This window comes from Pituophis catenifer, unplaced genomic scaffold (genome assembly GCF_029215685.1).
Source record: "Pituophis catenifer annectens isolate HBS135680 unplaced genomic scaffold, rPitCat1.0.hap2 SCAF_1, whole genome shotgun sequence".
NCBI classification, from domain to species: domain Eukaryota; kingdom Metazoa; phylum Chordata; class Lepidosauria; order Squamata; family Colubridae; genus Pituophis; species Pituophis catenifer.
In genome coordinates, this window is record NW_027256881.1 from 250630238 (window position 1) to 250643437 (window position 13200).

The 13200-nt window shown below is 36.2% G+C and overlaps 1 protein-coding gene across 6 annotated transcripts in view; it reads left to right on the forward strand.

The window, feature by feature from the left end:
• The window catches only part of PLEKHA7 (pleckstrin homology domain containing A7), a 121427-nt gene that overhangs the window by 32789 nt on the left and 75438 nt on the right, over nucleotides 1–13200 (forward strand). Inside the window, exon 1 of one of the 6 annotated variants that reach the window (XM_070933632.1) lies at nucleotides 11333–11685. The exons of the other annotated variants lie outside the window; for them this stretch is intronic. Coding sequence (XP_070789733.1) covers nucleotides 11615–11685 — 71 coding nt within the window. The 5' untranslated portion in view covers nucleotides 11333–11614. Of the gene's footprint in view, nucleotides 1–11332; nucleotides 11686–13200 lie in introns of those variants that run through there. 6 annotated transcript variants of the gene reach the window in all.

Genomic DNA, 13200 nt, shown 5'->3' on the forward strand with positions numbered 1-13200 from the left:
CAACAATGTGGCAGGAGGTGACAAGTCACAGTCATGTGATGTCTCACTTAATATTTGTAGGTGATTTGTTTAACAACTTGCAACCGGGACTTCAGAAACTGCTATTGTAAGTCAGTATGATCATGTGATGTTTTGCTTAACAATAATTTCATTTAACAATGGAGTTATTGATCCAAATTAGGGTCAATAAATGAGGACTCCCTCCCTCCCCCCCACACGCGATATTCTATTTTCCTGTGGACTAAAATGACCTTCAATATGCTTTTGAAGGTTGGAACCAAGAAGTATAAGTACTTCAAATATTTTATCAGGAGTATTTTGGATTGTTTGTGGAACTGATGGTAGTTGAATGTCAGCCAACAGTTTCCTAAGCCTTAATAAGGAACACTAATTTTGGAAGCTCTTGTGTTATCGGGCTATTATGTCCAGGAATTTTTCAGAGTTGTATCAGTTCTTGTCAACACTTCAGTGAGGTTTTAAACTCAGTTTTAAATTGTAAACACTTGTTGACATCTGTGAATTTAACTTACAAAACTTTGAAAAATTTTCCATTAAAGATACATGATTTGAAAATTGGAAGTATGCATGTGGTTTTGTGAGGGCTAATATTAATATCTGAATTGAACTTTTTTGATCTATTGTTTTTAATTCTTAAACTAACTTAGGGACTTGGCATTTTAATATCTTCATTCCATTTGCTGCTACGCAGAATCCATACTTGCCTGTCTGGCTAGCTGTTTGCTTAATTTGTAATTAAATAAATAAAAGCACTTTAAACACATGAGCAGAAAGAAATATAACAAACAGAAAGCTTTGCAAATTTTACTGGCAGCAGACGTAAGGATCCACAAATGAGTAGGGTTTCTGACCTTTTTGGAATAGAGGACTTTCTGTCTAACACAAAACAAATTCCTTGAATTTAGTTCAAGCTCCATTTCACATTAAGCTTAGTTTCTACAGTAGTATCATCTGAGTCTTTAAAATGTTCACAGTCTTCTTCAGCATGTAAGTTACGGTGGTGTAGCTACGTACAATTTATGACATAATAATAGATTCAGACATTGGAGCATTTATTTGTACCCTAAAATCAATGTGATAAAACATTCTTTTTGTCGAGTTAGGATAAAAGGAGAAAGAAAAGAAAAAATTTCATACTGCATTAAAGAGGAATGCATTTCTGAATACTTGTATGCAGTACATTGTCTTATGGGACGGGATTGTATTGCTAACAACTAGGCATTTTTTTAATCCCTTAGTCAGAGTGACAGCTATTTTGATTTCTTGTAGAACTGTCATCTGTGAGTGTCTAGATGCAAGCCAGTGGAGCAAATAAGATTAAATGCACTGTTTGCATCTGCATCTTAATGAAAGAATTTGATGTTTCCTTTGAAATAAATGGCAGATTTCTCTCTAAAGTCACTACTTGTCATGCAAAACTAGTTTTATATCACCAGAGTTGAACTGGGATCCTTTTCAGGATAAATTTGTTAGAGAAGAAAATAATCATATATTCACAGGATTGGGAAGAGCCTTTTAGTTAATGGAATGTAATCTTCTTTTTCATGCATCCTCAGCAAATTCTTTTGTTGTTTTCCAAGCTTTGCATGAACACATTCATCTCACTAATTAATTAATTCAACTGGCAAATTGCTTTTACCATTATAAAATTTTTCCTATCTTACAATTGGAATCTGGCTTACTATAACTGAAAATCAATATTCCTTGTCCTCTATTTTGGATCAGAGAAGAATACATTGTTGCCTTTAGTATTTGAAGTCTTCAATTTCTTTCTGTCTGAGGAACCTATTAGTTAAAAATATATCAGATCCATGGCTCAAGAGCCAAAGTTCTAGTAACAGGAATTTGGCTGTATCTGAATGAATATTTTTTTTGGGGGGGGGGGGGGGGGCTTTTTAAGTTCTCATAGAATCTCATCAAGTTCTCATGAAATCTAGGAAGTCACATAATGTGAAAAAAATCCATTTTCTTTGGGACACCATCTCATGTACTGAGAGAATAGTAACAGTTATCTTTTCTTAAGGCTAAACATAACCAGGTCTATTCATTCTCCTCATGGGACCATTTCTTATCACATTACTATCCTTTCTATTGTACCAGTTTCAACTTGTTTGAATCCTCCTTAAAGGACACATTATTCAACATGTGTTTGCATCCAAATACATCCTAAACGATTGCGTTTTTTAACAGCAGTTTTACACTGCTGATTTATATTCAATATGTGATTGATTACTGTTCCAATGAAATGCTAATAGGTCGCTTTACACAGATTATTATAATACCCCAGCATATTAACACAGTAAAATGGAATGTATGTTAAAATCACAAATAACTTGGGTTTCATACTGCTACCCTGTTTCCCCCAAAATAAGACATCCCCTGATAATAAGCCCAATCGGGCTTTTGAGCGCATGGCAATAAGGCCAAGCGCTTATTTCAGGGTTCAAAAAAATATAAAACAAATATAAGGGAAACACGGTATATTTTTGATGATGTTAAACCTTGTTCAGAATATTATAAAATTGTAAAGTTAGAAAGACCATTTAGAGGTCATCTAATCTCTTCTATTTGATACCCTTCCAGATATTTTAAGGCTGCTATTAATTCTGCCTTGGCATGAAGCCAGCTGGGTGACCTTGGGCCATTCACTTTCTCTCAGCCCTGAAGAGGAGACAATGGCAAACCACTTCTGAAAAACCTTGCCAAGAAGACTGGAGGGACTTGCCTGGGTGGTGTCAGAGAATGACCTAATCCTGATTCTCCCCTAGTTAATCTTCTTGCTTAGGCCATTAGTTCTTAGAGCTCTCTCTTTGGATAAGGACTAGCTTGAACTGAAAGAAGAATGAAAAAAAAAAAAAAAGGAAAGGGCAAATAAAAAAAGGACCTGCCCTGCCAAACTCCAGTCTCTGTTTAGTAGTTTTGTATCCTCTAGAACTGTTTAGGTCATCAGAAGCAGCATCCCCAATCAGACACCATGGTCAATCATTCAGGAAACTCTAAGCAGCAGTTAACAGTCAAACAGAAAGCTGCAGCAAACAATTAGCAATCTGTTCTCTCTTTTTTTTTGTCTTGTAACTCATTGTCCAACTCCTGTTTGCTCTCCCTGTTCACTCACTCATAGAACAGTTATTTACATAGGAATAAGGCAATGTTTACTCATTTGTTTTATAAACTTCTGTATGCTTGCGTCCTTCGACTGGAGGTTGAGGCAAAGGCATAAATGTTTTGTGTGTGGTTCCAAGAACAACATTTGGGCTGAATAATCTCCTTAATGTCACTTAGCCTTTGTCAGTTGAACCTAGTTTTCATTCCTTACAGAAATAGAAAAATATTATTTTAAAAATTAGAGATGAAATAGAATGGGTTTTAAATATGCTATTCTGGGTACATGAAATTACAAGATACATCACTGAGGTAATTGCATACCTATCTTGCTCTCTGTTTCTCCTTTCATATATAAGAGTATATAACTAGATTAAATAGTAGAAAATAATTATGACAATGAATTCCCTTTGTAAAATCGCACTTAGCAGCAAAGAATGCAATATTCTTTACTAGACATGGATTATTTACGGAAACAATTATGTTACCTTTTTATTGTAAGAACTGATGAGAAAGATTTAAAATAAACCAGGAATTACAACTAAAGGCATTATATACCTTTTAGACAATATAACAATGCCTAAATCAAATATGAAATTAGAAAGAACATAGGAATCATAAAATTGGATCAGATCCAATGCATATTTCTAGAGTTTTATATTCATTTTTTATTAATTTTATTAGAGATTACAATGAGAAAAAAAATTAATACAAACTACAAAAAGTATAAGATTAAAATGAAAACATAGAACATGTGGAAAAGAAAAGATATATTTCAAATTGTTATGTTCTGTCTCTGCTTTTAAATTGGAGTGCTTGCCAGAAAAAGTTTTATTTTATAGATAGATAGGTAGATAGATAGATAGATAGATAGATAGATAGATAGATAGATAGATAGATACTTAGATAGATGGATGGATGGATGGATGGATGGATGGATGTGTGTGTGTATGTATTCTGGCATTTTCTTAAGAGACTGACTTTCAATACAGGAATAGAAGGGAAAGATACTATTTAACCCTTTTTCATTGATTTTCTTGCTGAGCTTTGGAACAGATACTAAATACATGTGGGCAGCACAATGTCTCTGCTATTGCTGTTTGCCAAGTTAAATTTTAAACTTTTGACTATGAACAAGAAAATCTAGGATAGGAAATACTCATGATTGAACTGTCTAGTTTTGGTTCTTCAAGCCCATAAAAGGAGATTTCAGGAAATTTCTGTATGTAGAGTTTACAATCAAGAAGACGTTTCTATAGAAATTTCATATAGCTAATGAGAAGCATTTGAGAAGAATGATCTTCTGAATATCCTAAGTTCTGAATGAATTTAGCATGCAGTGGTATTGGTTTTAAATAGCAAAAATAAAATAGTAAAGTCATTGTATGTGAGATAGGTTGGAATCAAACTACATGATTTACAGTTCCTGAGTCTGTTTGCTGTGTGATTTCCATGGCAGCAGTTAACATACGGAAGGCTTTCTATGTGTTTTTCAGGCTCTCAACACTTATCCTTCCACTTCCTTTTTTCTGCTTATTCTTCAAACAACAAGCAATCAGTGAGATATGGGCAATTATTCTCTGCTCATTACATTGTTTAACATGTTTAAAATATACAAAAAAGAAACAGAAAAGGAAGAAGGTTTTTTTAAAAAAGAACAAAACACCTTATAATTTATTGTTATAGTAATCATTAAATCTTGACCATACAAAATAATACTAATCCATCTATTATTTTGTTAAAAGATTGGTCTCATAAATGGAAAGACTAAATCTGAGACAGCTTGTGTCACACTGATGGATTCACATCTTCCTACAACTGCCTAATTACCAATGGAAAAAAAAATCCACAGTTCTCATTTTTACTTCTTTGGCAGCTTCAGGAGGAATGCTTATCTATGGTTTGATCTGTGATTCTTATATTACCAGAACTTCACACTCAGTGTCACCAAAATCAATTGCTCCAATTCTGGAAGCAAGCATGAAGCAAGCCACAGTATTCCAGCTCACACCTTACTAAGGACTTAGTTCCAAGTGACTCAACTTCCTGCAGCCTTTTTAGGATGACCACTTTATTTAAATCTAACACATTTAAAATTACACATTGGCAAAAAAATCAGAACACAAAATACAAGGTGGGCGGAGACGACATCGTAGATGACCCTCACTCTGTCAAGGACCTTGGAGTACTCATCTCTAATTATCTAAGACCCAGAGCTCACTGTAACAGCATTGTCAAAAAGGCATTAAGAGTTGTTAACCTAATCTTGCGAAGCTTCTTCTCCGGTAATATTGTACTGCAAACTAGGGCATACAAAACCTTTGCTAGACCAATTCTTGAATATAGCTCATATGTCTGGAACCTGCACTGCATATTGGACATTAATACAATTGAGCGAGTCCAGAGATGTTTCACGAGAAGAGTCCTCCACGCTTTTGCTCTCAACAGAATACCTTATGCCACCAGGCTTGAAATTTTAGACTTAGAAAACTTAGAACTACGCCGCCTTCAGTCTGACCTAAGCGTAGTACACAAAATTATTTGCTACAACGTCCTACCTGTCAATGACTACTTCAGCTTCAGCCGCAATAATACACGAGCACACAATAGATACGAACTTAAAGTAAACCACTCCAAACTCGATTGCGGAAAATACGACTTCATCAACAGAGTGGTCAATTCCTGGCATGCACTACCTGACTCTGTGGTTTCATCCTCAAACCCCATAACTTTAACCTTAGATTGTCTACTGTTGACCTCACCCCATTCCTAAGAGGTCTGTAAGGAGCACGCATAAGTGCACCAACATGCCTACCATCCCTGTCCTACTGTCCCCATTTATTCATATCCATTCCCTGTATTCATAATCATGTTTATACTTATATCTGTTATCTTATACATGCTTGACAAATAAAATATATGTATATGTATATAACTCATTTCCTGTTTCAAAAACAAATGCCATTACCAAAGGCACACTGAAGTCCTTTATCTCTCTGAACTTGAGAAGCCACTTTCACTAGTGGGCATAAGGTTAAATATTCTGAAGAATACACACTCACACCGATTCATCCTATCCCTGTCATAGTCTTGTTTTGAACACCCTTGTTCCCTTTTCCATATCCTTGAAAATAAGAGAAAGGTACATTATTTCCATCATGCAAGAAATTGATTCCATAGGATTCAGCCCTCTTTCTCCCTTCCCCTCCCCCCCGCACATTGAAGCACAGGTGTATCGCTTTTCTATTTCACAATTGTGAAAGGAATTCCTTCATTTTGAGGACTGATTTGCTTCATGGTCTTTAAAATTGGGAACTTTAATATTTTCACGTGGAAAAGCTATGATGTGTCTTTGTACTCCTATTTGGAAACGGCTTCTTGTTGCATCATTACGATTGCCTTTAATGAGATATTTATCCCATCTGTTGCGATTTTCTTCCTGAATCCTTGAGCTTTCTTTGTGAATCAGAAAAAATTACCATTCCATCTGTAACAAGTACAGCTACAGAGGTACATGGGGAATGTCTCAGTTAGAAGAACCTTTCTCCTAATTGATCAGATTCAGACTGTAATCAATATCTTTTCATTATTTTATTTGGGACTGCATTAGGTGGGCACTTTCTTTCACTGGTAGAAGAACCGGCAAATTCCACTTCTGGCTGGCCCCAGAGTGGGGTGGGAATGGAGATTTTGCAGTATCCTTCCTCTGGAGTGTGGTGGGAATGGAGATTTTGCAGTAGCCTTCCCCTGCCATGCCCACCAAGCCATGCCCACCAAGACACACCACACCCACCAAGCCACACCCATAGAACCGGTAGTAAAAAAAATTAAATTTCACCACTGCCTTGGACCCTGCAACTATTGTAAATACATTCCTGTTGCCAAGGGTCTGAATTTTAATCAGGTGACCATGGGTTGTTGCGGAAGGTCATAAGTGCGTAAACTAGTTGTAAGTCACTTTTTTCAGTGGTTGTAAATTTGAACAGTTGCTAAACAAATGGTTGTAAGTTGAGAACTACCTATATTTGCTTTTTTTGTAAAAGAAATACACTTAATAGAAATCTATTTGTAGACAAATTGTCATAGATTTCTTAATTATATAATTGTTCAGAAAGAATATTGTCCTTGATTACAGCAATTACAAGACTAGCTGACTAGTTCTAAAGAGAATGTTTTTGCAGTAATGTAAATGGAGAGAAGGGAATCCATAAAGAAAATTATAGTCTTATAGTTCTATCTTTCTTCTTTAGTCATGCCTTCTGAATAACTTTCTTCCCATTAGCACAGTATGCCTTCCTGTTAGGAAAGTGATTATTAGGTAGTTTTGGATCACCAAATAATACCTTCAAAAGAATGTCAACATATTGCAATGAATTGAGTTAAATTAATTTATTTCAGTGGCTGGATGCATTTTCAAGAGAAAACATAGAACACAAACATACATTATATATTATGAGCTAGACTAATTGCAGATTAATTTCAATATAAATATCTCTGCATAAATTTTGAAATATTTCCAATTATAGCTGCAACATGCTTCATTTTAAGGCTCTCTGATCAAAGTTGAAATCCTTTGTAGTCCTTCACTTACAACCATAATGGAGCCCAAAATTTCTGCTTCTGAGTGAGACAGTGAATTTTGCCCATTTTACGACCTTTCTTGCCATAGGTGTTAAGTGAAGACAGCAGTTGTTAAGTTAGTTAGTTAATTAATTAGTTAGTTAGTTAGTTAGATAAATGTTAGTTAAGTGAATCTGGCTTCCCCATTGACTTTGCTTGTCAGAAGGTTGCAAAAGGTGTTCACTTGACATCCGGACACTGCGACCGTCATAAATATGAGCCACTGCCAAGTGTCTGAATTTTGATCCTGTGACCATGGGGATGCTGCAACAGTCATGAGTGTGAAAAAAGGTCATGTCACTTTTTTTCAGTGGCGTTGTAACTTTGAATGGTCACTAAATGAACTGTTTTAAGTTGAGGACTACCTGTATGAGTTTTGCCTTCCTTCACTTCTTGGTCAGTTACCTAACACAGTAGCTGCATTTTCTTCTCTATGAACAGTCATCATATTCATAAGCCAGTAATATTAATAAATACTACTATATGAATACTTTCTTCTTGATAGTCAGAGATTTTTATTAAGGTTTTCTTAGTGTGCCTGTTCTGTAACCATTATGTTTTCTTGTTCCTTTAAATATTGCATCAATTTGTTAGGATGGGGAAGAACAAACTTAAGCACCACTAGCACTAGCACTTAGCCTTACATACAGCTTCACAGTGCTTTACAGTCCTCTCAAAGCAGTTTACAGAGTCAGCATATCGCCTCAACAATCTGGGTCCTCATTTTACCAACTTAGGAAGGATGGAAGGCTGAGTTAACCTTGATTCTGGTGAGATTCGAACTGCCAAATTGCAGATAGCTGGCAGTCAGCAGAAGTAGCTTGCAGTACTACATGCTAACCACTGCGCCACCACGGTTACCTAGCAAGATTAAATGTCTGTGATTATATGAACCATCAGGGCCCAGGAAATTTCCATCTTAAATTTTGAATGGGATTGCACACACTCGGATGGACTTGATGTGCAGTTTAGGGTTCTTTCTGGAGTCCTGCTCAAAGAGCCAGAAATACTTTTGCATAGATTTGTATTGGGTTCCAATTGTGCCCATTCCTGGACTCAGTGGCCCTTTTCTCCATCACTCCTGATTTGATTCGGTCACATGTGGAGTACTGCAGTATGGTGCATTTAGAGCTGCCCTTGAAGACCACTTAGAACTTCACTTGTTTTGAAGGTGGAGATATGATGTACATCCATATGACATCTCTGCTCTGTGAGCTGCACCGGTTACCTGGGTGCTTCTGAATACTCTTCAGGGTGCTGGTTGCCACCTACTAAGTCCTACATGGCATAGGACCCATTTATTTGAGAGCCCATGTGTCTCTTATTATTTCTGCCCAAAATGTAGCAATAGCAATAGCACTTAGACATATATATCCCTTCACAGTACTTTACAGCCCTCTCTAAGTGGTTTACAGAGTCAGCCTATTGCCCTCAACAATCTTGAGTCCTCATTTTACTGACTTCAGGAGGATGGAAGACTGAGTCTACCTTGAGCTGGTCAGAATTGAACACCTGAGCAGTGAGTTAGCCTGCAATACTGCAGTCTAACCACTGCGCCACCGTAGTTCATGTAACCAGGCAGATTGGCATGCTCTAAGTCCCTTCCATTAAGCGATGTTATTTGATGGGACCCAGGAGTGTATTTTTGCCGATCCTCTGGAACAGCATCCCCCTCCCCCCAAAGAGGGCAAAATGTGGTCTCCTTTAAACATGCTTTGAAGATCTGGATTTCCCAAAACTCTGGACTGGGCTGGGATGTGGGCTTCCTCTGTGAAAGGTTTTGCAGCCCTTTAGTAGATGGTTGTTTCACTGGGATGACCATCTTTCTTTTGTGGTCTAGTTTGATGTTTTATACCTTCGTTATTGATTTTGCATGCTATTGAATGGTAGATGAATTGAGTAGATTTAGAATTTTTTAAAAATCGCTTGCCCTAACATTTTCTGGGATGTTTTTTCAACTTTCTTTTCTATCTTGGATAATTTTAAATAAAATGACCCTCTCATAGGAGTTATTGTTTGTCAAAAGACCATATGAAGACTCTGTAAGAACAGAGAGACAGGCCCTATAGTGAAATCTTAAGGGAGAAAGAAAACTAAAGTCAGATCCTTAATGATATTAGGCCACTTCGACATTTTCAGAAAACTGAAATGTTGTGAGCTTGATCGGCCACAATATAGTTGTAACTACAAATACTGTATTGAGAGTAGCTTCTCCTTATCTATTTTTCTGTGGAAACTATGCGTATTTGTCGCTTTTTCCCTGACACAAACATTTTCAAACAGATCATACACGGAGAGTACGCAAACAACAAAAGCAAATTTCCATTACAGACATTTTTTCCTTATGGAAGTTTCTATTCACTGGCATGGGAAGGATCCTATACTTCTGAAAAATAATGTGAAGGTGAAGTCATTCCTGCCAAAGAGAGTACTCTCGGATATGCCAAATATTTTTCAGCAATGCAGTCCCCTCCTCCGCTGTCTGCAAATAAATGGACACCACAGAATGACCTTGTTGGTTCAGTGGCATATATCGGGTACAGGGAATATGTGAAGGCCAGGCATGCCAGTTTCTACCAAATTCTTTCTTTGTGACAACTCAATGCTGTACTTCATAATCTTCATTGCACCATTGCTCTTCTGAGTTGCAGTTATATGCTATTATACAAATCATTAGGCATAGCACCTACTGTCATCTCAATTGATTGAGTTGCTGTTTTCAATCCACAGACCACCCCGCCATAAATCTTCCTGCTTGTATTCTGTATAATTTTATAAGGAATGTTTTGATAATGTTTTTCTACTTAGCATATTAAATTCGGCCCCTTTTTATAGAATGCAATCATGTACAATGTAACCCACCATTTCCATGATGCCAAAGTTTTACTGGCAGTGGATAATGCAGAAAAGATTGAGGGAGAGGGATAAGTGGTTATTGCTCATACTTTCTGTTGATCGTTCAATTTATTTTTATTTACCTCTGAAGAGATACAAAATAGAGACATTTCAAAGAAGGCAAACCTTAATTTTGCACTTAATTTTACGTTCATTACAAAACACAAAAATAGATGAAACAAGTAACATGAATTTGACATGAATAAATAACACAAATTTGACACAGATTTACATAAAATCTGTAAAAAATACATGCATTGATTTATATGGCCAAAGACCATATAGTATGTTTTAAACATACTTGGCTTAGCCGAAGGAATCCTTGTATTGTTATGAGTATGTAGAAACAATAGATCGGTAACAACAACATACATAGTACGATTAGGTGCTATTTATTTATTTTGTTTACAAACTATTTCCTTTCCAAAATTCAAGGTCATATGTCTTTCTATTTCCAGGGGAATTCTTGTCCTGGAGATAAAATCATATTTCACCTGCAGTCTTGATCGTCATTAGCTGATAGGGGGGATTTGCAGCATTGGCAATAAGTTATGCTGGTGGTTGGCTGACTGCCAAACCAGGCTGCTGTTTAAGATACTGGGTCTCTCTCGCTCTTTTTCTCTCGCCCTTGTTCTCTCCCGACAGCATTCTGTGTCCCGTCTTTGCAAAAAGAATACCGTATAAGGTTTTTTTTTGTTGTTGTTTATCCTCTTGGAAATGAGATGCTGCTTGTTCCCACTTGAGAAATTAGACATCTCTGATTTTGTGATGGGTGCTATTTAGGAGGGATTTGATTGTGGGAAATTTTGCTGCTCAGGAAGAAGCAATCAGAAATGCAGCAGAATCCTAAGACCAGCTCAGAATGCACTTGGGTTTTCTTTGGCTGGTTGCTGAGTGATTTCTCTACCGATGGATGCCTGTGTTAATACCTCACCTCTAATATTTGGAATATGAAAGAAATGTGACTTCAGTATATGAAATGGGAAGTAAGTCTGGATTTTCAAATTCTGTTTCTCAGCCAGAACATCCTTTCTTCCAGTTTTCCTGCAGGTATGTACACGTTTAGCTTTTGTTTTGTTGATAAATTTAACCTCATAAAACTGTGCTGGGTGCCTAGTTTTGCCTGGAGCCATATGAATACTTGCCGGAAAACTCTCTGAATGAAGAACAAAGGCAGCATTTAACAGTAAATTTCTGATATGCTTTTTTGTACTAATTTTTAGTTGTTTTTTTATTAAAAACAATGATTTGTTTAACAGGAATTAAACAGGAAGCTGGTCATTCGTGACTAGTTCTTCTAACCCATTGTTTTCTTTTGTTACAAATAGTATTGCTTCAAAATAAATCCTTTTAGTGCAGCATTTTCTAAATGGTATTTATTGTGTGCGTGATAGTTGTTTTGTCGTCTATTGCACTGAACCCTATTGCAAAAAATATATAATTATTGCATTATGCCACTAAAAACGCTCCTCAGCCAAATTGTGTCCCCAGTAAATCAGCTCTGCAATGACTAACTTGATTATACTTTCAAAGGTTAGAGCAAGATGGGCTTTGAATATTTTATGTGGAAAAATAATGAAGGTTGATATAAGCAATCATTGTTAAATCCCTTTGTATAAAGAAAGAAATACTATATTTAAAATAGTTTCAGATCTACCTTTTATAGGCATGTTGTGACAAGGCTAATAGGTTTCAAGACTTAAAGAAATTACTTTTTCTTGTATTGATGTCTAAAGAATAATGAAGAACAAAAAAGGAGCTAAGCAAGTCATATTCTCAGCTTTCACCAGCTATCTTGGGTTTCTGGCACACCTTTCTGAAGGAATGCAGTCTTTGTTTACTATATATTTCATGCCTGTGTCTCCTTCTAGTGCAAGAGTGAAGAGTGAAATAAGAAGTAAGAGCTGGAGTTTAGCTGGAGTTTCTGTATAATTACTCATGCATTCAAAATGTGTTTGAGGAAGAAGAAGAAAAAATCAAGTTAATCATTAATGCATCCAAGGCACAAAAACTTATCTGGCAATAGATTTCAGAATGTTTGCACTTATGCTAGTTTCTATTAAGTGTTATAAAGCAATCATTAAAAGGTATCATGAGTGGAGTGCTTTATTGTCTGTAGTTGTACAGTTTGAAAAACATTGACCATTCCTCCCCAGTGTGAGCTTCTACCAGTTTAGAAGACTCCAAAACTAAGATAATGGTAAATAATTGGTGTATCCTTATTTCATGGCTTGCACAGATTTATAAATAAAAGAAATAATTTTTGAAGAAATCCCAGAAGTCTATATCCTTCCAGATATATAGAATGTGACCACACTGTCAGAAACTAATCTTCCTGCTTCACATTGGATGGCAGGAACAGGAATACCTGGCTGTACTGCTACATTTGCTTTGGGATGTTGAAGGACTTAATTAGCAGTTACATCTATGTTGAAGTCACTTGGAGAATGAAAAGATGTTGTACATTGTGTCTCATTCATTTTTTTTGAGGTTGATGATGGTAGTAGTAGTTGTAGGTCTTTTTCAGCCTGGTTTGGATATGGCTTGCAAATCACTTCATCAAGA